We start from the raw sequence: 27,086 nt of genomic DNA on the forward strand, positions 1-27,086 counted from the left end.
AATCCCCATGAAACAATTCGTTTGGAATTAGTTTTTACGAAGGTAAATGCAGCAGAACCCCGTTTATCAGATATCAGATCTTACTGGGACTGGAGCCAGATTGGATCATCAAAAATTCCAATAATCCAGAGAACGGGAAAGTGCTAGGCTGCAATGCCATCTAGTGGCCACAGGAGAGGTCTCCCGCTTCTGGACCTGCGTGTGCTGGTTGTTCAGTTAATACTGAGAGCTGGAATGAAGGGTCAGATAAATGGGGTTCTACTGTATTCAATATATTTTATAAAGATAAGGAGGGTGAGATAATATCTTATTGGACCAACTTCTGTTGGTGAAAGAAAGAAGCTTTCACTGTGTAAGCTCAAAACCTCTCTCTCTCTCTATCAAGAGAAGTTGGACCTGACCTACCTTCTCTCTCTACTATCCTGGGACCGATATAGCTACAGCAACACTACATACAACATACTTTATAAGACATTTAAAAAGAAAGCCTACAATTTAGAGCCTGAAACACCTGACAGTGGTCCTTTAGCTACAAAGAAAATCTCCCTGGACTATCTTGAATATTATATGTTCATACTGTGTTCCACCAGCCTACTATTAAACATATTTCAATTTAAAAGTAGGAATTTACAGAGGTAGAATGTAACAGCCTCATTCAGAATCTGGCCAAAAACCAAAAGGATATCACCTCAATCCTTTGTAGAGGTTACTTCAGGATTTGTAATGACCTCAAATGGTCAACATATTGGTTTTGCAGCTCATCTGAAAGGCAGCATTGCCAACAGTACAATGACCCTGAGACACTATATATACACAAAAAGAAGAACAGGAGTACTTGTGGCACCTTAGAGACTAACTAATTTATTAGAGCATAAGCTTTCGTGGACTACAGCCCACTTCTTCGGATGCATATATGCATATATGCACAAGTACTCCTGTTCTTCTTTTTGCGGATACAGACTAACACGGCTGTTACTCTGAAACTTATATATACACACACTCAGATACTGGTGCAACAGAGACTCAAAGGGAAGCGCACCACAGTGTCCAGACTGGGCCCAGCAAGCACTGAGACAGGCCCCCACACTTTCCACAAGAGTAATAATTACATTCTTTCCACCAAGGGGCCTCCTCCAAGCAAGGTCCTCTAATACCTAGGGATGAACCTGACTCCTACTGAATCACCAACAGTGCTCCCTACAGAGTGCTCAGATCTCTTCAAAGATCTGGAATTCCAATACCAATACCATGTATCCCTGCTCAGCTTCAGAGTTTGACAGGTACGAAGGCTGCAGTCATAGGTCTATGTCACATGCCTGAAAGAATTCAGATTTCCTATTGAAAAAACAAAACTGAACGGAAAATTCTTGGGGTTCAGGAGTCAGAAATAATTGGGGTTCCACAGTCAAAGAGAACAGACTCATTCAGATCTGAAAGATGCAGCACCTTAGGCTATATTACTATGATTAAGAACCCTAGTGCCTGAGCTGTTTAAATATTTCAGAGCGTAGTTTAGCAGTACATGCTGCACAGAACACACAAAGGTCAGAGGTCAAACACCCAGGGCCTCTAATAATGCTGCACAGAGAGGAGATGTTTAACATCCCCTGGGGGAAACATGGACATTGGTATGTAAGTTTCAGAAGACACTTAAGTCGCCAGTTGGAAAGTGAAAATGAAAACAGGGAAATTTTAGAGAATCAAAAAATGATGAAAGGAACAACATCCCACCAAATAAATTCAGGGACATGGAAGGCATGCACAGTAGACCGCAGACATCTAACAAGCTACAAGTACTCTGGCATAAGCTGTGTGAAGCATTATCATCATGGCTACCAAGTCTCAAGGATTCCTGTGGCAGATTTGCCTGGTACTGCTGTTCTCCGCTGGAGTCATGTCGATGGACTGTAACCTGCTTCGTCACCAGCAAAGCAAATTTAACTGGTACAGTCTACAACTGCTGCAAAACATGGGTGGGAAGTTTCCTTTGAAGTGTCTGGAAGACAAGACAGCCTTCCAGTTTCCTCAGAAGGTTCTGAAGCCCAAATTTCAACAACATGCCAAGATGGCCATCCATGAAATTCTCCATCAGCTCTTCGGCATCTTCAGCAGGAACCTGACCCAAACTGGCTGGGAAAGAAGAAAGGTGGAGAGGTTCCTAAATGGGCTCGCTCTGCAGACCGAACGCCTCGAGACATGCCTACCTACAAAGGCCGGGGCCAACATTCTGAGACTGAAGAAATACTTCCAGAGGATCCAAGATTTTCTTACGGAAAAGAAATACAGCACCTGTGCCTGGGAGATTGTCAGAGAGGAAGGGCAGAGGTGTTTTCAATATATTGACAAGCTCACAGTTAGGATGCAAAAGTAGGCGACAAACATTTTACTATGAACATTTGAGAAGTTTGGGTGAAGCAGCGAACTGGGAGCAGGAAACCATCTGACCTCAAGCTTAAACTCTAATATGGACTTTGCGACCCTTTTCAAGTCAATGTATTTGACTCCATTTGCCATCGGTAAAATGGGGATTATACCATAAACTTCAGCAGGTGGGGCGGATTGTTTAAAATGCTCTGAAGAGGAAAAATCTTCAAAACTATATGAATGTACTTCATGTACTGTGTACGAAGTCTTATCCAAAAGCTAAGAAATATTTTAGAGGCCAAACACAGGTGGAGGGGAAAAATATTTTGCAATTGTTATTTATTTTCTTTATGCATTGTCAAACTTATCCTGATTGTGGGAAATGGAGACTGTCACATCTATATTTATAACTATTTATTTTCTTTGTGCATTGTCAAACTTATCCTGATTGTGGGAAATGGAGACTGTCACATCTATATTTATATATTTATAACTATTTATTTTCTTTGTGCATTGTCAAACTTATCCTGATTGTGGGAATAGAGACTGTCACATTTATATTTATTTATTTATTTAAAATAAAAGAATGGCTAAAAAATTGAGGAACTAAAAAAATTGAGGAACTGGTTGGAATGACTGTAGTCTGTTGCATATGCTCTTGTGAGCCTCACATAATGTTTATGAGCTGAATGTAACTTGTATTGATCTAAGGCAGTGATACTCAGACCTCAGTGATTCAAGGAACCAAATTAGCGATTAACATTACCCAAAAGAACCGCAGTAGTGTGAATTCACTGTTTCATTTACTTTATATATCTAAAAATAAAATTCTCACAGCAAAATTACTGACCAAGTATTATTTTATCAATTACAATTGCTTAACAACATCGTAAAAGCATCCTGATTGGTTAATTAAATCCCACTCTCTTACTATCATGTGCTACAAAGCCGCAGGAGACACATTAAAGAGCCACTTGCAGCTTGTGAGCCTCAGTCTGAGTATCACTGGTCTAAGGAAAGACACAGAAGACAGACACAATGTGATCTGACCGGAAATAATAGTTTTCAGGGAAAACAAAGGTAGGGCAGAATCATAATGGATGGAAATTGGAAGCAAAATTAGAGACTTCCTGAATATCACCAGATCCACTAGGGGTGGAAGATGTGTGAAAAATCAGGTTGAGAGTCAAAAGAGGACAAGCATTGCCAGGAAATGCATCAGGGTGTTCTTTAGCTAGGCTGAACATAAACATTTTACATTATTTTTAAAGACTCTTCCCATACTCAGACCAAGACAAGGAGGACACAAACAGAAGCCAAGATGCTATGGTTAGTTGGGCTCTGGGTCCTGTAGGAAAGGCTCTTGGGGTGCCTTTTCATGCTGGTTTGTTTGAGGGAATCCCCACCAGCAGAGATCCAGGGAAAGGAAAAAACCCCATTTCTCCATTTTTGCTAAGCCCCTACTCTGGGACCCATGTCTGCATGCAATATGAATGAAAAGTGAATTCTCTGGTTTTCCTATCCATTGCGGGAACATTTTAATATTTTAACCCTAGAATCATAGAATAGGGTTACCATATTTCAACACTGAAAAAAGGGGACACTCCACGGGGGCCTGGCCCTGCCCCAACTCCGCCCCAGCCCTGCCTTAACCCCGCCCCTTCCTCTGAGCACCCTGCATTCCCCCTCCTCCCTCCCGCTCTGATCTTGGTTGGGGGTTGCTAAGTGCTTCCCTGCTCCCCATTCACCCCGCAGCCCCTGCGCCCCCCGCCTGCCCTGCCCCTGCACCCTCTGTGAGCCCTGCTCCCCACTCGCCCTACAGCCTCTGTGCCCGCCGCCTACCCTGCTCCTACGCCCCCCTGCAGCCTCTGTGACTCCTGGTCCTCACTCGCCCTGCAGCCCCTGCGCCCCCGCCCCTGCAGCCTCTGTGCGCCCTGCTCCCCACTCACCCTGCAGCCCCTGCCCCCCTCAGTGAGCCCTGCTCCCCACTCACCCTGCAGCCCCTGCCCCCCTCAGTGAGCCCTGCTCCCCACTCACCCTGCAGCCCCTGCCCCCCTCAGTGAGCCCTGCTCCCCACTCGCCCTGCAGCCCCTGCCCCCCCGCAGCCTCTGAGCCCCCCGCCTACCCTGCCCCCCTCGCCCCTGCAGCCTCTGTGCGCCCTGCTCCCCACTCGCCCTGCAGCCCCTGCCCCCCTCGCCCCTGCAGCCTCTGTGAGCCCTGCTCCCCACTCACCCTGCAGCCCCTGCACCCCCCCGCCTGCCCTGCCCTGCTCCCCCGGCACCCTCTGCCTGCTGGGGGTGACAGACGCTTGGCAGCACGGGTCCCTGCAGCCCCGGCCGCAGCTTCCTTCCTGCCCCCGAGCACGTTCCCCGGCCTGTCTGTCCCTGCCGGAAACAGCTCCTGCGGTGCCAGGTTCCAAGCTGTGCGGGGCAACAGGGTCACAGGAAAGGTCCCCCAGTGACCGGGGGGGTCCCCGCCCACGAGGGAAGCCAGAGCCCTCCCGTTCCCCACCTGAGCATTGTAGCTGGGGCAGCTGGGCTGCGCTGCGGACCCAGCGGATCGTGCTGGGTGGACCCTGGCTTATGCCTCCCTATTTCCCCGGACATGTCCAGCTCTTTGGAAATTCCCCCCAGACGGGGATTTGAGCACCAAAAAGCCGGACGTGTCCGGGGAAATCCGGACTTATGGTAACTCTATCATAGAAGATCAGGGTTGGAAGGGACCTCAGGAGGTCATCTACTCCAACCCCCTGCTCAAAGCAGAACCAATCCCCAGACAGATTTTTGCCCCAGATCCCTAAGTGGCCCCCTCAAGGATTGCACTCTCAACACTGGGTTTAGCAGGCCAATGCTCAAACCACTGAGCTATCCCACCCTGCCCTTCCCCAGGGGAAAGAAATTAGTGTCCTTGGCTCTCTTTCCCATATTTAAAAACAGGTTTTGTTCACCCATGAGATACACCAAGCTTTGTTTCCTGGCTTGTAGAACAGTTCAATCTAACAGAGAGCTTAGGCCCAGATGACAATAAGTTTGAATATGGTCTTTATGTTTGCCAACTTCCTGGATGTTTGGAAGCTGGGCAAGTCAGGAAGCCACAAAACAGCAGACAATGATTATTCTAAGCTGACCAGCGCCTCCCAATTGCATGCGTTTTCCACATATTACTAAAGAAAGCATGTAATTGCCTTACAAGGCTTCACAGCTACTAAGAGCACAGACGAATACATTCAGTGTCCATCCTTTGGCCTTCCCCTTGTTTAGTCCCAATGCCTGGTGATCCCAGCAAGAGGACTGTAGTCTCCTGGCAGTCTATTCCTCTCCCCACCTGGCTGCAGGAGCACCACCAAGCCCTCTTCGCCAGACACCCACTTCTTGGAACGGTTGCCACAGGCAGAGTCTGGCTCGGGGCTGCTGGTTGTAAGGGGGTCAATACAAGGGCAGCTAAACTTTCTTGCGTGCTTTCCCCACCAAGTCTGAAAATGTAATTCGAACCCCCCAATTATTTCACTGATGTTGTGACGCAAGAGGCTTGATGTGAAAGATGTCACTACCCCTGGAAACTTTGGTGGGAAGCCAGCTCCCCTTCCTGACTAAAAACCAAACCCTGCCTCAATCTGTCTTACAGCTATCTGCACCACACTCGCCCCCATCCTCTCGATGCTGAAAGAAGGGCAGGAAACTCCCCCAATCCTCTCTGCACAACCGTCTTGTGACTAAGAGGGGGAACAGCGGCACCCTTGCTCTGTCCTTTTGGTCTTTCCTCTGGTACTCTCTGCTTTCCTGAACAGGCCGACATTTACAGTACAACAGCACTGCCATTTTCAGTTGGTGCTCCACTTCTTGCGCCTCACTGATAGTCACAAGATTCTTGTTGCTGCTCAGGCAGATGTTCACTCTCAATCCCAGCAACAGATGATCCAGACCCACAGCCGAAGAACCCAATCTGGCCAATTTCACCACAGCTCGAATTAGCAACAGCAACAAAACCGGACAGATTCTCTTATACCTACCAGAGAAGGTTTCCCCACTCACCGATGAGGAGCGCACTTTAATTTCTGTTCAATTTGTGATGTGGAAAAAGGAAGGGTTACTCACCGTGTGCAGTAACTGTCGTGCTTCAAGATGTGTTCCCTATTGGGGCTCCACTTCAGGGGTGCATGCACTTCTTGAGTTCTTGATCGGAGATTTCTAGTGAGCAGTGCACGACTGTGCATGCACCCTATGCCTCCTTGTGGCGGAGCGCGAAGCTATATAAGAGATGTGCAGGCAAACCACCCTCAGTTCCTTCTCTACCCAGGCTTTCCCTAGGGAACGACAGCAGCAGTGGCGAAGGAGGCCGGAGAGTGGAGCACACAAAGGGACACACATCTTGAAGAACCAGTTACTGCACGGGGTGAGTAACTCTTCCTTCTTGGAGTAGCATCCCTATGGGTGCTTCACTTCAGGTGACTTCCAAGCAGCATCCCCAGAAGAAAGAGGGAACTTCGGATCAGAGTCCAGAACTGAAGGTAGTATTGCAAAGCCAAGTGCCCCGTCGTATCTGATGGCATAGAGCAAGGAGTAATGCTTTGGAAATGTATGGACTGAAGTCCAAGAAGCAGCTCTACACATCTCTAGTACTGGAGCACTCTTAAAAATGCAGTAGATGTTGCCTGTGGTCTGGCTGAATGTGCTCTCATCCTAGGGGAGGAGGAAGAGGGGGGCTGACAACTTGCAGACTCGTAACAGGGAAAGATACATCCCAATATCCATTTCAAAAGTCTGAGCAGAGCTAGGAGCCCCTTTAGAGCTAGCTGAAAAGGAGATGCAAAGTCTAGGCAATATCATAAACTGCTTTCAAATGTCCAGATTATGAAAATAGGATTCCAGCTGAGAAGGATAATGTTTCAGTAAAAAATACTGCTATGGTAGTAGATGGACAGACTGGTTAAGATACAAATCTGATGTACCCTTTGGTAGGAACTCAGGATGTGGCATAAAGAGATCGTATCATTAAAGATTAATATGGGGGGAGGGGGAGGAGGAATCTGCCATCAAGGCTCCAATCTCATCCTATGAGCCAACATGATGGCAATTAGGAAGACCATCTTTACAGATAAATGAAGTAGGGACCAGGTTACCATTGGTTCAAATGGAGGTCTCAGAACCAGGGTTGAGGTCTGAGGATGGAGTGGGGTGTCTAATGTGGGGGAAAGAGATTACCCAGACCCTTAATAAATCTGGACTATACCAGGTGAGCAAAACGACTCCCTCAACCGGAAAATGAAAGGCGGCTAGGTGTACCTTGACTGAACTGATGGATCTCCCAGATGTCTTCAGATTCAGCAGGTAATCTAGGAGGAGGGAAAGGGGAACCAATCCAGGCTGGAGGTAACAACGACCACACCAATGAACAAATCTCTTCCATTGCTGCAGGCAAGTAGTGTGGGCTGATGTTTTCTACTGTTTAACGAACACCTGTTGCACCTCCGTAAAGCAGGAAGCCTCTATTCCCCAGAACCATCCAGGAGCCACACCCTGAGGCATAGAACTGCTCGGTTACGGCGATACGTGCGACCCACATCATGAGACAGGAGATGAGGCATGGTCAGGAGCTTGATTGATGGATAGACACACAGTTGAAGGAGGTAAAGGTACCAGGCTTATCTCAGTCAGGTAGATACTATGAGGATAACCCTGGCCTTGTCCTGCCTGATCTTGTTCAGCACATTTAGATTTAGGGGCGTTGGGGGAAAGGCATAGAACAGACTCTTCTTCCCTGGTAGAAGAAAGTCAAAAAGAGAGGGCACTTCCTGTTCCTGGAAGTGGTGAAGATATCAGCCTCTGGCAGTCCCCATCTGAAATATGCTATGGAGAACCTGAATGTCCAGCTCCCATTCATAGTCACGGGAGAAGAGTCTGCTGAGGGCATTGGCTGTGATGTTCTAGATACCTGAGAGAGAGACTGCTGAAAGCTGGACATAGTGGACTATACACCAGTTCCAGAGCTCTATGGCTTCAGAGCACAAGGAGGGGATCTTGCTCCTTCCTGTTTGTTGATGCAGAACATGAACGATGGGCTGTCTGTCATGACCCTGATTGCCTTGCCCCTGATGAGGGGCAGGAAATAGAGGTAAGTGTTTCTGACTGCCCTGATCTCCAATAGGCTGATGTGGAGACTGGCCTCATGGTCTGTCCATCTGCCCTGAACCGTGTCTCCAGGTGGGCTCCCCAACGTAAAAGGGATGTGTCAGAGAGTCCCTGACAGGGTTGGGTGACAGAAAGGGACCCCCGCACAGACGTGGAGTTGCTTCTTCCACCAATTTAGAGAGTTCTTTATATGCAAGGGGACAGTCACCTGTCTGTCCAAGGTGCGTCTCCTCGAAGAGTCGGTTGTTCTGAACCAATCCTGGACGCAGTGAAGGCACAGCCTTACGAGATTGGCCAAAAGGGTGTAAGCTACCATATGGCCCAAGAGTTGAAGACAATTCCTTATCGTGGTCCCCTGAAATGTTCTGCCAGACTTGACAAGATCACAAATCTGTCTAAACGGAGGTATACTTTGGCTGTCAATGAGTCCAAGTACACCCCTATAAACTGTATCCTTTGTACCGGTACCAATATGGATTTAATTTATTTTCAGCTGTAGGCCCAATTCCTGGAACAGAGCAAGAGCCATGTGGGTGGAAACCAGCACTGCCTCAAAGGAGCAGGGTATGGGAAGACCAGGATCACTTCCTGCTGAAGGAAAGCCGCCATGCCTGCTAGAACCTTTGAAAACATCCTTGAGGCCGAGGATAGGCTGAAGGGGAGCACTTGATACAGGAAATTATCTTGGCCCATTGTGAATAGTAGGTATTTCCTGTGCAGTGGGCAAATAGTTATATGGAAAGTAGGCGTCTTGTAAGTCGAGGGCCAAAAAGCAATCCCCTTCATCCAGTAAAGGAATTATAGTTGCCAGAATCACCAGCCTGAACTTCTGAGGCTTTACAAACTTGTTCAACAGCCTTAGATCTACGCTCGGCCTCCAACCTCTGTCCTCCTTTGGCACTAGGAAATATTTTGAATAGAAGGAAAGGGGACCAGTTCTACTGCTCCTATCAGAGGAGATAGTCCACCTCTTGCCTCAACAGAAGCTCATGAGAGGGATCCCTGAAGAGGTATGGGAAGGGGAGTGGAAGGGAGTGTGTGACATAAAATGGATGGTATAGCTCAAATGTTATGACCTCCAAGACCCACTGGTCTGTGGTTCCTGGTGAAAATGGACAAGGTAGTCCCCAAAGGGAAGGAAGTGGGCTAAAAGGCACAACTGTACATCCAGAGGAGTGGGAGGATTTAAACCCGACCAACCTATCAAAACTGCTGTTTAGATGACACCTGAATGGTCATGGAGGGCAGTTGGGCAGCTATCTTCCTCTGAAATCTCTCCCTCTTTCTGAGACCTTCCCAAGGTCTAGTGTACCCCAAGAACTGAGTAGGGCATGACCTCTGGGCACTCAAACTACTGAAACGTTTCTTGCTCGTAGGTGTGTCCAATGCCCAGGGAACACAGGGCAGCCCTGGAACCCTTCAACGTGTGCTGGGAGTCATTCATTGTCTCTGAGAAGGAGAAATCCGCTACTATGTTTTGAACCTCTCTTGGAAACCCTGAAAGTTGAAGCCATGACATCCTGAGCATAACTACCCCGCTATTGAGATAGAGCTGGCAGCAGTGCCTACAGCATATAAAGGACACTTGGAGAGCCATTCTGGCCAACAACTTCATAACTATGGACTGGAATTGCTCCTCACAGTCATGTGCCAGCTTTCAATAAAGGCTGCAAGCCTGTTGTAATTAGTCAAGTAGTATTTGGCTATGACCGCCTGATAGTTTGTGATCCAGAACTGCAGGGTTGAGGACAAGTATGACTTTCATCCAGAGATCCAGCTGCTTTTGGTCCTTGTCATGAGGGTAGATCCTGAAAATTGCTGCCTACCCCGTTCATTCACTGCATCAACTACTAGGGAGTTAGGTGGTGGTCAGAATCCTTAAGCACACATAGGTGTTTCTTATCCACCTTTTTGCACATTGGTGGAATAGTGGCAGGCGCTTGCTACACCATCTTAGCCAGGTGAGGAGAGCCTCATTATTTAATAGGTAGCACCACTCTGGAGGGTGAAGCGGACTGCAAAATATTGAGCAGTTTGTGTTGCAGATCCTTGACTTCCTCCAGAGTGATCAGCTGAGTGTCTGCTACCCTTCTAATGAGGTCCTGAAGCTGCCTGAAGTCGTCGGCCATGGAAGGTCGTGGAGGCATAAAGGCCTCATCCAGCAACGACAATGAAATGGGAGTCTAAAGGGTGGCTTCTTTATCTGCCCTACCCTCCTGCTCCTCAAATGTCTCCTCCTGTGGGGGTGGTCGATGGGGAGGGGAAGATATGAAACCCTCGTCTCCCTGAGGTACTGTACCAATGGTTTGGTACATTGCTACTGACAGTTGGCCCATGGGTCCCAATATAGCCATTGCAGGGCTCCAGAAGAAAGTGAGTTTAGTATGCAAGGCTGGTTCCATTTCCCTTGGTGACCTTCAAGGTACTCCCTGCAGCTGGCCAAAAGGCAATTCCCAAATGGGTATGTAGGAAAACCCATCACTCAAGTCAAAGAGACCATTTGGAAGCGGTCTTCCTCCACATCCTCCCATGGAGGGAGGGGGGCAGCTGTTGAAGATGGAGGAGAGCCCTGTGCCACAGGATGGCCGCTCAGAGACCAAGTTCTTGGTACCGAGAGGTGCTCAGTACCTGTCAACAACTCTGATAGACTCTGTTCATCCGACACCAAGAGGTCCCTCAAGTATCAGAATTTCTGTGGTACTAGAAAGGACCCCAGTACTGATGGCACGGCAGAACTCGATGGTATCCTGTGCTTGCCTTCCTCACTGGTGGAGGGTACTGGTACGCTATCGGAGATGTGCTTCTTGTTCTTTGAGCTCTGGGGCTTCACAGTCATGTCGGTACCGGAGGAAGAGTCCTTGGCCTCAACGATACTCTCAGAGACCAAGGATCTCAACGGGGATCTGGCTCCTTAGAGTGAGAGTCCTTGCTTCTCTTTCTGGGAGTCTTCCCAGTGAGCTCCAAAGACTTCTCTTGCTTAGGCAAGCCTGCCCAGAGGCTGACGGGGTGCCAGATCTGTCTGGGGATGGATGTATGGGGGAGAGGGGAGAATCTCCTGACCTAGCTCAGACGATGGTTGAAAAGATCGTTCCATGGCTAATAGTCTGAGCTTTATCTCCCTGTTCTTCCTTGCCCTGGACTTAAGTGCCAAGCAGAAGAAACACTCCTGGGAGACTTGGGACTGCCCCAGGCAACAGAAACATTTGGAGTGCCTGCCCATTGCTTATCGGTATAGCCTCCCAGCAAGAGAGACAGCGTTTGAAGCCTGGCAAGCCAGTAATGCCCCGCCAAGACAAGACAAGTTGCCTGGAGGGAAAGAGAAAGACAATCCTCACACCTAAAAACCAAGTAACAATAGTAAATACTAAACACTAACCTACAACTATAAGCTACCTAACTGCAATAAAAAACAGAAGGCCGAGTACGTTCTTGGCCGAGGCAGTAGAGAAGGAACTGAGGGCGGTTCACCCACTCACCGCTACGTAGCGTTGGTGTCTGAGGGCTCGTCTACACTTACCGGAGGATCGACATGTGACGATCTATCACAGGTCGCTCTCCCATCAACTCCTGTACTTCACCTGAACAAAAAGCGCAAGGGGAGTCGACGGGAGAGCATCTCCCATCGATATAGCATAGTGTGGACCCTGCGGTAAGTAGATCTAAGTACATTGACTTCAGCTACATTATTCTTGTAGCTGAAGTTGCATAACTTATATCAGGGATGAGCAAACTACAGCCCGCAGGCAGGATCTGGCCCACGAGCCATTTTAAGCTGGCTCGTGTGTTCCTGCTGGGGAGCTGGGTCGGGGGCAGCACCACGCGGCTCGGCCCCACTCCAGGGCTCCAGCCAGGGCGCCAGGTTGGGGACCGCCACACAGCTCCCAGAATCCGCAGCATGGCCCCACTCCGAGGATCGCAGGCTGCTCCACATCTAGGAGCGGGAGAAAGGACATGCCACTGCTTCCGGGAGCTGCTTGAGGTAAGCGCTGCTTGGAGCCTGCACCCCTGAGCCTCTCTCCAAAACCCAACCCCCTGTCCCAGCCCTGATCCCACTCCTGCTCTCCAAACCCCTCGATCCCAGCACGGAGCACCCTCCTGCACCCCAAACCTCTCATCCCCAGCCCCACCCTAGAGCCTGCACCCCCAACCAGAACCCTCACCCCTTCCTGCATACCAACCCCAATTTTGTGAGCATTCATGGCCCGCCATACAATTTCTATTCCCCGATGTGGCCCTCGGGCCAAAAAGTTTGCCCACCCCGACTTAGATCGATCTCCCCCTGTAGTGTAGACATGGCCTGAGACGAGGAGGCTTAAGGCATGTGTGAGGGCTGAACGGTCACTGCTAGCTAGAAATCTCCAATCAGGGGCTCGAGAGGCACATGCGCATCGGAAGTGGAGTGCCCGTAGGTGTGTTACTCGAAGAAGAACCTTAAGGTAATCGCACTGAAAGGAGATACTTGAGCAGCTAGAATACATCAGCAGCTTCATGGAAGTAGGACAGCCGCAAGGGAAGCTCTTAAAAATCACCATAAACTGAAGTGGTTTCTCCTGGGCAGAAAGACTACAAGATTAACTCACAGTGAAAGCAAGCCATTTGGTTCATTTACTTACCATTGGCAGCCTGGATTGGAGCATCTGAAGATCGTCATAACCATAGATCTGCTTGAAGACAGATAAAAATACAACAACATTATAACACTTTTCTCTAATACTGGCCAATTTGGGGGGTTTAAGAGAGAGATTAATCTAGACCCAGCCTATTTTAAAAACACCAGGCTATCGTAGATCTTGTACTATCAAGATATATAGTTCTATTTCCAAGGGCTAGCGCAGTTAAAGTTGGGTTGACATATCAATTACAAATCCTCATTTTCCATGGTCATTAGCACTCTGAGATTTGAAGTCTAAAGACTGTGTAGTCAGTACAGTTCTCAAGGGCACACAGTTTACTGGAAACAACCACAAGACATTCAGAGCTAGGAGCTAATCAACCCTCTTAACTGCATTGTTTGCTATTACTGCTCCCTGGTACATAGTGCTCCAAGATTCAGTGAACAGGCCTTAAGTTTGCAAGACACAATCGTTTATTTCTAGGTTAGAACTGAGGAATGACTATTCCCTCCCTTCGGTGAAGAAGGAAAAGAACTAGTGGTAGGCCAGAGCGTCCAACTGAGGAGACTGGACAGTGCAGCCACTGAGATGAAGTCTGTTCCAAAGCATGCTGACATCTATCTGAAAATACAGATGACAGGACAAGTGGCTGCCCAGAAAGTCAAACATTTAACTCAAATGAGTCTATTTCAACTGAAAGGGCCTAATACTGATCCCATTAAAGTCCATGGCAAAACTCCCATTTTTCAGTGGAAGCAGAATCAACCCCGTAATCAAGGATTTTCAAACAGTCAGTTTTGAATTTAGCAGTGAATTGCAAACCTGCACTGAATATACTTCCCATACCCTTCTTCAGCACCTGGAGCAACACGTCCAGGATTCCACACGCAACACATGCCAAAAAAAGACACGCTGGCATAGACAGCGGCAGGTCTGGAGGATCCATTGGCACCAAGGAGTTAAGTAATCTACGGCAGGTACAATGAAGTTGCTTACTGGGTAGGCAGGCAGGAGTCCTCCAGGTCCCACAATATACTGGTTATGCAACAAGGGTGGTACACCTTGGGGCAGGTTGGGGGGAGCTTTGCCTGTAGAATCAAAATACAAAAATTTTAACAAGCCTCAAAGTAAAGGCTTCAGCCCTGAGCCAAGTTTGTTGGCCTGCCCTGAAGGCTGAACTCACAGTGTCTAGACAGCAGAGATATGCTTAAGAGGAATGGTGAATAAAAACTGCAAGCTAATAATACTTGAAAGAGGGCCTGAACATGATAACAGACAGCATGTTAGCTAAGGGACCAGACATACTAAGAGATAAGGATCCTACACAGGCCCAGAGGTAAAGAACATGGTTTCATCCCGGAGATCAGTCTGGGTTTGGTGGATTAGTTCTCAGGTTAGTAGGAGTCTGAAATGATGGAAAGGGTTATGGACCCATTGCTCCCTCCCTTAGTCCCTTTTCAGAGGAAGAGTCCAGGCCTCAGTCTCACTGCAACAGATAGCAACCTCGCTGCTCTGACTTTCCGCTCTGCTGTCAATCAGATGGAAATCAATAGCATCATAGCTCTCTTTTGTGGGTACTGCTGGCTTCAGCTATGGCCAGGAAGAGCGAAGAGGAGAGGTCATAATGCTATGAAGCTGGGCTGTGCTGAGGACCATGGGGCGAGAAATGCACTTTGTCTGGCCAGTAATTAGAATCTCCACTGGCAGTATGAGTGGGAAAGGGAAGAGAGAAACGCTTGTGCATATGATTCAGCCAGAATGTCCCGTTCCTTCACCACTTCCCCCTAAGGGATATCCTGACCCATCACATTTCCTTTTGGCAGCTAAAGCGGACTACAAAGCCAGCAGTGAACTTCAGTACTGCTTCCATTTGAGCACAAGACAACTCATCTCCCTTCTCTGAAAAAGACTAGAGCCGCCACCCCCGCACAAAATGAACTGCCCTGGGTGTTTCGGGCATTCTTTCTCCTAGCAGAGCCGTTTGCAGTGACATGGGCCACGCACGAATCCAGAGCCTCTTCTCCTCAGTCACCAAGGCAGCAATGCTTTGGCATGGGGTAATGAAGGCTGGAATTGCAGTGGATTCTGACACTGCCACATGAACTTGGACTGCAGGGGGAGAGTTAGAAGTCAAAGCTAATGTGAATAAAGCCAAGAGCTGACCGTGTTGCTTAGTTTGCAAACCAATTCTCTACAGGTCCACACTGACTAAATCAGGAGCAGCTCTGGGTATCATCTATAAAGCTTTCTGAAGACAGAACATGCTACATAAATGCTAATTATTACCCATCAAATAGTCCCAACACATAAAAGCAGGCAACTTTATTTCATAGGCCAGCAAGTAAAGCATGCTGAAAAATGCAAGTCTTTAAAGAGTGTATATTTCTTAGCGTAGTTATTGCTGGCGTGGTGCTCAACTGACAACCTGCAGACTGAAGTCCTCTGTCTATTCATGTGATTTGTTAATATTGCGAACCTGAAGACACTAAGGGAGCTGCCCGTGTAGAAGCAGCTGGCATAGACACACTGGTAACGCTCAGGCCAAGGCTGTTTGTAGTGTTCATACTGCTTGCCATGCTGACAACTGAGGATGTGGTGCTAGTGGCTGAGGTTGAAGCAGTTGAAAAGGTTGTTGAGGGCTGGAGTGAAGCTGTGCTCTCCACACTGGTGTGCTAGAAAGGAGACAAAAAGAACGGGGATCACAGAGCGGACAAACCACACTGCAAAACAAACACCACCTAACCTTTTAGGTAACAGCAGCATGTGCAAGAGAATCCTAGCATTCTCATCTGTATTATATACATACGCAACAGGGACCAGTAAGCCAAAGGCTATAATTCCATTAAGAGGTTCTATAAACCTACCCCATGAGAATGAAATGCACGTCACCAGGCCTGAGTTGGAATTATATATCTGTAGTTCAGTTGCTTTTTTATTATGTTAACTAAGGTCATTTTGGCTCTGACCAGAATGATCCTTTTAACTTAGATACAGTCGCATTTATGTTCTCTTTGCAAGCATCTAGGAGTTTATCTAAGGAAAAGGATATTTGCTTTAAAGGGCCCCTGCTAATAGGATTTCTTCAGGCCACTTGCAAAAATTAAAAGCGAAATGCAAACTTAAACACTGTGATGCCCTTAGTGGTAGTGGAGGAGATGTGTTAAACTGATACGCAAGCCAGACATAGTGTCGAGTGCAACACAAGTGCCATAACAGCAAAGCTAAAGCTCAACAGAGAATGGGAAGAGGGAACGTTCTGCTAAGTAAGAGATTTCAAGGTACAGTCAAAGCTGTTTTAGCCGGCACTTCACCAACGGGAAAGCTCTATAAACCAACATTTCTGATCTTCATTGATACACTGGTTTCTAGTCCGCTTGGCGCAGGGCCGGCAGGAGGTTGGGGCCCGAGAGGGGGTGCAGAGCGTGGGCTCTGGGAGGGAGTTTGGATGTGGGAGAGGGCGGTGCCCTATCCGGGGGGGGCCACTCACCTTGGGTGGCTCCCCACAGGCAGCGACCTGTCCTGGCTGCTCCTCAGTGGAGGCAATCCTAGACAGCTCTGCACGCTGGCACTGCCTTCGCAGCTCCCGTTGGCCATGGTTCCCAGCCAATGGGAGCTGCAAAGCCAGCGCTTGAGGTGGGGCCGGGGCAGAGTGCAAAGCTGCCTGCCGTGCCTCCGCCTAGGAGCAGTTGGGGCAGGTTGCCGCTTGCAGGGAGCCGCCTAAGGTGAGCGGCCCCCGGATCCAGCACCCCGTACCCCCTCCCATACACAAACTCCCTCCCTCTTAGTTAAACGGCATTTTTCACTAACTGGCACCCCCCATTTCCCCAATATGCCAGATAAAACAGCTTTTACTGTACTTACCGACTAGGGATGATGTAATGGTTTCTAACACACTTACTACATATACTGAACCCATACAGAAAACCCCTCTACTAACCATAACCAATCCATATGCCATTTTGGGGTTGCATACACAGGGGCAGCCCACCACAGAGCAAGACGGCAACTGTCTTTCTATTTAGCACTAGTATAACCACATCTGTTCAATACGGGTTGCCTTGTTACCAGAAACACACAGACGTATGCAGATGATGGTAATACCCATGCGACACATTCCAGAATCATGTGTTACATGGCGTTCTTCATACACCTTAGCGCATGTCACTTGCACACTGCCTGCTAACAACTCCACTGAGGTTAGTAATAACACTCAAAACTTCGGAGCAGCTTCAAACAGCTACTTTACTACGACTTTTTAATGCAACTTGTGGCAAAAATGTCTCTCTCTCTCTCTCTCTACTCCCTTACATGGAAGTTTCCTCTGTGGCTACATTTGTCTGAGGGATAGGATGGGCAAAATTCAGTGCTAGACCATTGACAGCTTTTATGTCCGATCAATCACAATCCGCCAGCACCAGAGACGAGCTCTTGATACTACTAGAGAGCTGGGAAATTGCCCCTCTTCCCTAGTGAGATAAAGCACTTGTCTCAGTCCCTGGGCATTGTGACACTGGCAGACCAAGTGTCAGCTCATGCCTAGGCCCCAATTAAACACTGATGAATGCATAGCTGGAAACCAGTCTGGCTCACCTGCGTGTTAATGTTATTAAAATAGGTATTCGATTTATAAAAATATGTTTAGACTTTATGAAATGCTTGTAGGATGTTGCTTTTATTAATCTCACTTAATATAACCTAATAACGTGGGGTACAAATGTTAAGTGTTTGCATTGCATCTGTAACTGTGTAACTCACCAAACAGGAAAGCAGCATTAACTAATGTAAAGGCTGGCTTCCTATAGAAGGTGTTAGGTACTGTACACAAAAAGACTAACTGAAACCAAATGAGCCACTGTTAAGCATCAAAGGACAAAGACTTTGTTAACTGCATTCCTCCTCCCACCCCCATGAAGAGGAGACCTGTACATAAGTTGATCCCATCAGCTTGAACTCTGGGAGGAAGGGAATAAAAATCCCTGACAAGAAGAAACTGGGTCTTTTATGCTGCTTGGACTCTGAGGGGCAAGCAAAAGATCCCCAGTGCTTGGTATGGGTTAGCTCTAAAGGACTTACAGAGCTTGCTTATAATAGGAGCTTCTATCATTCTAACTAACTCATTTGTGTGTATGTTTACCTGCTTTAAACTTGTAAATAACTCCTTTATTTTTATTAGTTTATTGTAGGATTGGCTACAAGTGTTGTCTTTGATATAGAATTATGGTGCAATTGACCTGGGTAAGTGACTAGGCTTTTGGGACTGGGAGTAACCTGAATACTGACTTTCGGTGTAAGGGACCATCTCTCACAAAGGCAAGCTTGCATGGGTGGCAAGATAGAGGAGATTACCAAGGAGCCTGTCAGTGACTCCATGTTAAGGCTGTAATAGTGGTTTAGGAGTTCAAACTTGATATTTGGTTGGTGAAATCTAAGGATAGAATTCAAAACCAGTTTGAGATTTGTGCCCTGCTTCTTAGCAGTCTGCCCTGAGGCCGGTACCACTCTAGACAGCTTGACAGGCATCTTAAACCTTTATCAGGAAAACTGACTGTAGATTTAATGAGACAAGGTGGGTGAGGTAAAATCTTTTATTGGACCAACTACTGTTGGTCAGAGAGACCAGCTTTCGAGCTTACACAGAGCTCTTCTTCAGGTCTGGGAAACATACTCAGAGTGTCACAACTAAATGCAATGCGGAACAGATTGTTTAGCATAAGTAGATAACATATTTCAACACTGCAGACAACAATGTAGACTTAATAGCTGTTATGATTCAAACAGGACTTACCGCATGTGAGGTGCTCGCAGACAGCGCTGCAGCAGAAGAGAGGCTGTTCTGATGATTGGAGAGGGAACTAGAAAGACAAATTTTAAAGGATTAATCAATAAAACTAAACAGACTAATCATCCTGAAATTTCTCACAACTGAACATTATAAAAGCATTTAAAATACTTTTTAATGTTTTAGTGATTTATTTTAACACTAAAAATAAGTTATTGATATATACAGAAAACCAGTTCTGGAATCAAAAGCAACGTAACGTCAAAGATCATTTAACAGTGGAGAATGGCAATTAACTACCCTCCTCTCAGTGTTATAAGAAAGTCATTGTGGCTGACAGGAAGACACTGCTCATTAGTGCTTGTAAATTTCTCATGTTTTAAATGAGTAAAAGTTTCTTATTGAGTTGCCAAAGCAATGACAAGCCATTTATAATAGAAATAGAATCCCTTCTGCATAATACTGACCCCACTAATGAACATTACTGAGTATTAACACCACAATTCTGCTAATGGTCTCAACACCTTCAGGAAAATGGGGATCAAAGAAGTGTAGATTAAAAATGGTGAAGTAAAAGCAGGAAGAACACTTGTCACCTAGAATACCAAAAGGGAATTCCAGCATCAAACTGAAATCACACCACCGAGCCTCCAAATCCATTTTAATCACTCACAATATGCATACATAATACTACATAGCTTCTATTGTTATCTGTAGTGTTGTTGTAGCCATATTGGTCACAGGATTAAAGAGAGTGAGTGTGTGGGTGAGGTAATATCTTTTATTGGACCAACTTCTGAAGAAGAGCTCTGTGGAACTCAAAAGTTTGTCTTTCACCAACAGAAGTTGGTCCAATAAGATATTACCTCACCCACCTTGTTGCTCTCATATACAAACCAATTCCCATTATGTTTTAAAATATTCAAACACAGTAAAACTCTGGTAATCAGAGCATGTTAAAGTGTCCATCACACAGAATATCCACTATCGAAATTCTAGGTAGAAGTACAGTGAGAAGATACAGGAAGAGTGGTTCAAATAAAAAAAAGACTAAACAATAGGAGTTTGCATGTATCTGTATGTCATGTAGACACTTCAAGCTAGGATTGCAACTTCTGAGCTCTCAAACCTTCACAGCTTTAGGCAGGTCTCCACTTTCTGAATTTAAAAAAATTGATTGCCAAAGTACACTTCATTTCATCAGATGATTTAAAGACCAAAATCCCTCATCTTGTTTACAAAGGAAAAGCCTCATCTCTCCTGAGAGCTATAGAGTTATAAAGGACAGAACTCAGCCATGAAATCAACAAATGATCAGCTCCTTTTGCAACAGTAAAGAGCTTGTTTCTCACCATCAGGGGTTCGCATACATTAGGACAGTTCTTGGAGGCAGACTTACTCCTCAGAAGTCTCCTAGCTGAAATTAATCCACATTCTTCCTGCTAGATGTGAATCTTCTGATGCCTCAGCAGAAGGAATACTGTCTTCCCAGTTCCTACATTTTCAGGCAAGCCAGCCATTCTCAAACTCCTAACCTTAACTTTTTTAAATCAACTCTCATTTCTTGTACTGCATTGTTTTGTTTTTCTCCTCCTCGAGTTAGACTGTCCCCCCACATCTAGCACAACTCAGCTAGTTTATCTTCAGGGGAAAGGCTCAACATTTTTGTAAATAGTGGAAATGGACTCTTGTAGTAATTCTACTTTTAGGGAGTACATTCATTCTTCCCACAACTACTTGTTTTCTATCAATCAAGGAGTCCCACCTCCAAGCCTACAGTGCTAACAGCAACACCAGCACCAGATCTATAAAAGCCTTCTTGGCAGGTGACTAAACCTTGTTCTTAAGCATTGTAAATGACCAACAGCTTCACCTTTCCTCCCACCCCAAAACTAATGCCACCCCAGCAAAATAAAGGGCAAGCAAAATGCAACCACCACAAATAAAGCCAACCATCCTGAAGAGTAAAGCCGCTCGAACAGGTCTGGTCACCACTCACATGTCTATACGCTCCCTTCAGAATTCTGGTATTAAGAAAGCCCCATGCATGTCAATGAGTGTCCTGACCATGATTAAATACAGGCATTTTCTTTGGAGAGGCACCAGTGGCATTTATAACCAGACTGAAAGTTAATACTGTAGGGCATTTCCTAATTCAGGACCAGGCCCTTTGAGGCATGTCAAGGAGGAGGACCAGCATACACCTCTGCAGCTTTACAGACCAATTTCACTAAGACTTTTAGTGCCTCCCTCTCCTGCAGCCACCAGGATGAGGAGACACTGTGGCAGAAGGAGGGAAATGGTTCAGTCATGCACAGGTAGTTTTTGAAATGCACATTCCCTCGACACCTTGATTCATCAGTGGGCCCACTCCTGAAAAGACTCAGACTCAAGGGCTGTCTGCACATGCAAGTCAGATATGTGCTTGGAAATCAGGCATCACTGTCTTTTCAGGTTACTCCACGTCTGCCCCACATCATGCACACCTAAACCCAAATTTCTAGCCAGGCACCTCGCTCATCGTTTGTGAAGCGTTTTGGATCCCTTTTGGATGAAAGGTGGTACAGCAAAAATGTGAGAGATCGAGTCTCAGGTGAAAGGAATAATTCCAATTACTTGAGGCATTTAAGACTTCACTCAACACTGGCTGTCCAACAGGGCATGACCATGCACTAGCTGGGAGATGGACAAGAGCCATTAGGTCCTGGTTCAATCCATTGCTAAATTCAAGAAATAAAGTGCAGAGGTCAAACAGCGCAAGTAGTTTATATAATTAATACAGACTCATGACAACACCGGTTCAAGAACGAAGCTTTAATAATGTGCCGTGAGAAGCAAACAGCTGGCACAGAAGAGCTGAGTGGCAATGGACAGAACTTCCCAGAGCTTCAATCTGATAGTTCACATTTCCTCAAGGAAGGATCTTGGCAAGAAGCACTCGGAACCACTCAGCCCTCAGTCCCAATGTCGACATTTTTTACTTTAAATGTGTGAAAATCAAAGATTTAAACATCTACAACATTTAAAAATGGTCAGAAAAGCAACTGCTAAAGAACTGGATTTTTATAGGCTAAAAAACTGGCCAGATCAATAGCTGGTGCTGTGGACAAGGCAGCAAAAACACCAAATGAAGGTATGAGCGTCATTTGGAATCCACTATAAGCTACGTTGAAGCAGCAGATCCTTAAATAGGATAGTGCTGCTAAATCTATGAGACTCCAAGAACAGAGATCTGTGGGCACAGTACCGCTGAAATGTAGCATGTGGTTCGTATATTCCAACCAGAAACATTATCCTGGATCTCTTATGAATACCTGTCTTAGTTCAGCTTAAAACAAGAGAGGGGTCCGCATTTACCTGGAGTCACCTTGTACACTGACCCATTTCTATCCTGCGCACACTGCCACTAAGCCCAAATTCAACCCGTTTTCCTTTGTCCTCCTACTGTACCTGCTTAACTGGGAGAGTGAGCTGCTGGCCAAGTCACTGGACTGGGGCAAGCTGGGTAACGTTGCTGTGTGCTGTGGAGCTGAAGGCAGAAGCGAAGCAGTGGAGGACGCCGTGCTAGGCAGAGACCCCGCAGTAGGTAGCGAGGGAGAGGTTTCTGTCTTAGACGTTGGAACTGATGAAGTAGCTGCAAGTTAGAAAAAGCCAATCAGAAAGGAATTCCAGCACACACAACCCCACGTATTTGATTCAGGAACAGAGAGACTTTAAGGCAAAGCAGCACATTCCAGTCAATTTACCAATGTGTGAGGAATTGGTACCGATGACTTAGTGACCCGCTTGACTTGGCTATTGGAGTAAATTCCACAGGCATTGGTAAAGCCATGCCATCTTTCCTTTGGCAGGTCTAAGATTTTCACTAGTAGATTTTTAATGAGCGACATTCCTTTGTTTATTTATCTATTGTCACTTTTTTTTTTTTTTTGCACCCACTGGTCTGTCACTCCCCCTCTTTGAATCTCCCGCATTGATTCCAATCTTCTTCCACATCAATTTTGAACTCCTTGTCCTCACTTTCAAGCCCCTTCCCAACCTTTGCCTACATCTCTGTTCCTCTCCTAACTGGCCCACTTCCACCCTATGCTCTACCAACACAGCATGTCTTTATAATCCCATGGCGATCTCCTCTTACAACCCTGTGCTTTTGCCCATGCCTGGAACATCATCAACAACCCTGATGAAGCCTCTTCCTCACTGCTCACTTATTTTGGGTAGATGACCTCCATTCTTGCCCTCTTTATAGGGTTTTTTACATTCAGATTTCCAGCTCAATGGCTTTATTAGTCAAGAATGAAGAACTGCTAGCTGTAAAAAAAACAACTGCAGACACCAAGTCCAATAGAAAATAATAAAGGAGCTAATGGCTTGTATGCAACTAAGGTAACACACTGTGCATCTTTCAATTCCCTTTTCTTCCTCCCCCATATCACTCTGCTCTTCTTGTTACACCTAGTCTAACTTGAAGCGTAAGCGTGACAAGGATCTGTTGTATTTGCCTGTAAAGCTCCAGGCACATCTATGATGCTGTAGAAATAAAAAAATAATTTAATCTATTTGTAAACAAGAACAAGATACTGTTTTGATACTCTTCAAGTGTGTTTTGGACAGACAAGAAGAGTACGTACAACTTACTGGTTCAGAGTCGCAAGGAAGTACATCCCTTTAATAAATGGTTTAGAAATATTTGGGAAGTGCTGACAATGAAACAAAACAAGCTACAGTCAAACATAACACCCTTTCATTGAGCACTTTTGGTGACCCAAACAGATGACTAACATGACTTTGTTTTACTCATCCTAGAGACGGAAAATGCCAAGAATGAACTGTTCTACTGTTAAAAGCCACCTACTTATTACAAATGCACCTTTCCCAGGGATCGCTACCTTGTAATGTTAAGCTGGAGGATTCTAGGACAGTAATGTAATTGTCCTGTTAAATCCATGCTGCTGTTCTGTGATGTCCCATGAAGAACTTCAGTTACAACATGGAAATTCAGAAGTTCTCAAACTAGTTGCTGAAATTCACAAACAGCCATTTGCTGCTAAGATTCAGAAGGCCAGTTACGCCTTTCATGCAGCTCCATCTTTTTATACCTCATGGTTTCAGTGACTATGCCCCAACAAGTTAACTATTAACTGGTATGCAAAATACAAGCGGGATGAAAAGACTCAGTCTTAAGAGTGTCCACAGTACAATTCGGATATGTGCTTGGAAGTTAAGCATCATCGTCTTTCCATGTTAGCTGTTTTGTTGTAGCTCTCTGAGGCCCCCCAGTCAGGATCAGGCCCTCCCAATGTGTTAGGTGCTATACAAACAAATATTAACAGTGACCGCCCTCGAGAACTTACAGTCTGAAACCAAGCGCAATGAGTATGAGAAACAAAGAGAGGGAAGGGAGAAGGAGGGTGATGAAAATAAAAGCATATAGTGACATAGGGAACAACTGCACTACTTGACGGTTCATAAAGATGCCATTTAAAAAAAAATAAAACTAGCTGGTCCTGACAGACACACAAGCCACTGCTGATTGTTAGGGTCAAAGCAGAAATGGATCTTGAGGAGAGATCTGAAGGCGGAGGTAGTGACTATCCAGATCACTCAGATGCAGGGACGGTGCTGCATGCATAAGAGGTGGCACAGAAAAGTCATGCAGATGACTGTAGGAGAAGCTGATAATGGGATGAACAAGTCTGGCATCCCTTTGCAGAGGAGGGAGCAGCCAGGGTAACACTAAAAGAGACAAGGCAGGACAAGCGAGGGCAGGGCAGTCATGAAGGGCCTAGACAGGAAGGACAAGACACTTGCACAGGATGTGTTTAGAGAACATATGAACATAAGAACGGCCAGACTAGATCAGACCTAAGGTCCATCAAGCCCAGTATCCTGTCCTCTGACAGTGGCCAATGGCAAGTGCCCCAAAGGGAATGAACAGAACAGGTAATCATCAAGTGATCCAAGCCCTGTCACCCAATCCCAGTTTCTGGCAAACAGAGGCTAGGGACACCATTCCTACCCATCCTGGCTAATAGCCATTGATGGACCTATCGTCCACGAATCTTTCTAGCTCCCTTTTGAACCCTGTTATAATATTGGCCTATAGTATTGGTATAGTATTAGAGAGGGAAAACCAGGCAAGAGAACTGAAGAGAGGAGTGACATAGTTAGGGCAATGGGCAGGAATATAGTCCCAGCTGTCATATTTTGAAAGGATAGGACGGGTTGGGGAAGCATGATGTGGAAATCAGAGAGGAGGTGACTGAAGTCAAGATGGATGATTAGGAGGACTTGGACTAAAGTTTTAACAGCATGGGCATAAAGAAAAAGGTCAGAGTTTGAGTGTGTTAAGAAGGAAAAAAACAAGGGTTTGAACATAGCCTGGATGTGTAGGGTAAGTGTGGGAGGAGTCAAAGATGGTCCCGTTTACAAACATGTACGACAGAGGACAGCAATGTTAACAGAAATTGAGGATTGGGGATGGGCAGAGACTCTCTCTGAGCTAGATTCTAGAACAAATGCATCAAATTTAAGAGTTCCAAGGTCAGTTAAGGATGATTTACTTTGCACAGCAAAGAATTTGAGACTTAAAAAGTAGCCAAGTGGGTCTTCAGAGAACTTTGTAACTTGGGAGATGAACAAATCCAATCAATAAAAAAGCAGGCCACTGTGCTACAGACAGCAACTTCCACAGCTCCCTTTGTAGTAGCTCATGCTTCGACTGTAAACCAATTTTCAATTGGAACAGTATTTTATAGATATTTTGAGAGCAACTGATTCAAAGATGGTAAATCAGCAGACTCTCAAGCTTTTTTTCAACCTTAAACTGAATTTTGTGCTGATGAAAACATGTCAGGTTTACACCTCTGGATACTCAAGACCTCTGTTCACAAAACTTGTAGGAGAACAGAGTACTTGAAGGACCAACTGCCCTACTTCCGACACCAAACCTTGAGGGTGGTTTTTGAGAGATGGATACCTTCCCAGAGTTGGGATGGACACAAGGTGTGGGGCTGAGAGAGTAGGTTTACAGGGAGATCAATTTGTGCTGCTACCCATAAAAAGGAACACAGACATGCTCAGACAGGGCAGAAAAGCATAGTGTTATTGATAATGATCGGAATACCAGGAAGTAATCCACAGGGGGTACTACCAGTAAGATAATACATGAAAAAAGGTTAAGCAAAAAGGCCAGACGACCACTGTCTATGCATCAGCATGTTTTTTCGCTCTACTGCAGCAGACAAGCCATCCAGCAGAGGGAGCATGTTAGCCAACCTTATTCCCAGAAGTTTGCTGCAGGATAACAAGAGAGAACAGAACAAAGCCACGTTCTTTTTGAACTCCACTAAAAATAAAATTACGATCAATCTGTTCTCCAAATGGGAAGCTGGAAAATTGGTAAGAAATGTCTGATTGACATCAATGTGGGCATGAGAATTAAAAAAATAAAACTGGGAACTTCCCTGTGACTCCAAGTCTATTCAGTGTTGCACATCTGGGAGCAAATTTAATAAGACTGATTTTAATATTTCATTATTAGCAAGCAAGTAAAAGTGCAGCTCACAAGAGAATATCAGGGTTAGAGTTACCAGTGCCTTGTCCCTTTAAAAATTGAAGGTCTGCAAAGTCACTTGAAATACAGTTTTAGAATAGCATGAGAGAAATGAAACAAACAAACCCCCAGGGGGAAAATGTGTCACCCTATCCCAGCAAACAACCAATTTTAAAGAAAAACTGTAAAATAACAGACACAAGGTGGGTCAGGTAGTATCTTCCACACCTTGTCTCTCTAATATCCTGGGACCAACACGGCTACAACAACGACACTGTAAACATTTAAAAACAGGACAGATTGGGAACTCCCACCAAAGGGGTAGATTAACTGAGCCTAAGCAGTTGGATTTATCAAACTGAAAGTGGGATTTGAACGGGGTACACAGATAACAGAAGCTGTAATTAGGACAGTTTGCCTAGGACTGAGCCTCAGGAACTAGCTGGAAGGAAAACACTAACCGAGCCTGCCAAACGGAGGAACATCTCAAGGCCCTACAACCAAGGGAAAGATGCAACTGAACTGCACCTGCAGCTCTTAAGGCCAGCACAAGAGCCAAAGGACACGTCAGAATTTCCTAGTCTGGGCACGCAATTTCAGCGAGAAAGTATTGTTTGCCTCACAAGGAGCTGACTCTGACCTAAGAT

At 46.0% G+C, this 27,086-nt stretch overlaps 2 protein-coding genes and 2 non-coding genes across 5 annotated transcripts in view; 1 reads left to right on the forward strand and 3 right to left on the reverse strand.

Moving 5' to 3' along the window:
* Positions 1-27,086, reverse strand: part of UBAP2 (ubiquitin associated protein 2) — a 134,282-nt gene that overhangs the window by 12,198 nt on the left and 94,998 nt on the right. For both annotated transcript variants that reach the window (XM_054031827.1, XM_054031826.1), the window contains 5 exons: positions 22,335-22,518; positions 18,891-18,957; positions 15,582-15,777; positions 14,102-14,193; positions 13,106-13,153 (listed from right to left, as the gene is read on the reverse strand). In XM_054031827.1, coding sequence (XP_053887802.1) covers positions 13,106-13,153; positions 14,102-14,193; positions 15,582-15,777; positions 18,891-18,957; positions 22,335-22,518 — 587 coding nt within the window. The remainder of the gene's footprint in view (positions 1-13,105; positions 13,154-14,101; positions 14,194-15,581; positions 15,778-18,890; positions 18,958-22,334; positions 22,519-27,086) is intronic.
* Positions 1,368-2,573, forward strand: LOC128839124 (interferon beta-like). Its single transcript, XM_054031828.1, has one exon. It carries the CDS (start codon positions 1,829-1,831, stop codon positions 2,369-2,371), a length of 543 nt encoding a protein of 180 aa, XP_053887803.1. The 5' UTR covers positions 1,368-1,828; the 3' UTR covers positions 2,372-2,573.
* On the reverse strand, positions 21,257-21,339 carry LOC128839915 (small nucleolar RNA SNORD121A). Its single transcript, XR_008445568.1, has one exon. It is a non-coding gene; the product is annotated as a small nucleolar RNA SNORD121A (small nucleolar RNA).
* On the reverse strand, positions 24,048-24,128 carry LOC128839916 (small nucleolar RNA SNORD121A). Its single transcript, XR_008445569.1, has one exon. It is a non-coding gene; the product is annotated as a small nucleolar RNA SNORD121A (small nucleolar RNA).

This window comes from Malaclemys terrapin, chromosome 6 (assembly GCF_027887155.1).
Source record: "Malaclemys terrapin pileata isolate rMalTer1 chromosome 6, rMalTer1.hap1, whole genome shotgun sequence".
Taxonomy (NCBI): Eukaryota; Metazoa; Chordata; order Testudines; family Emydidae; genus Malaclemys; species Malaclemys terrapin.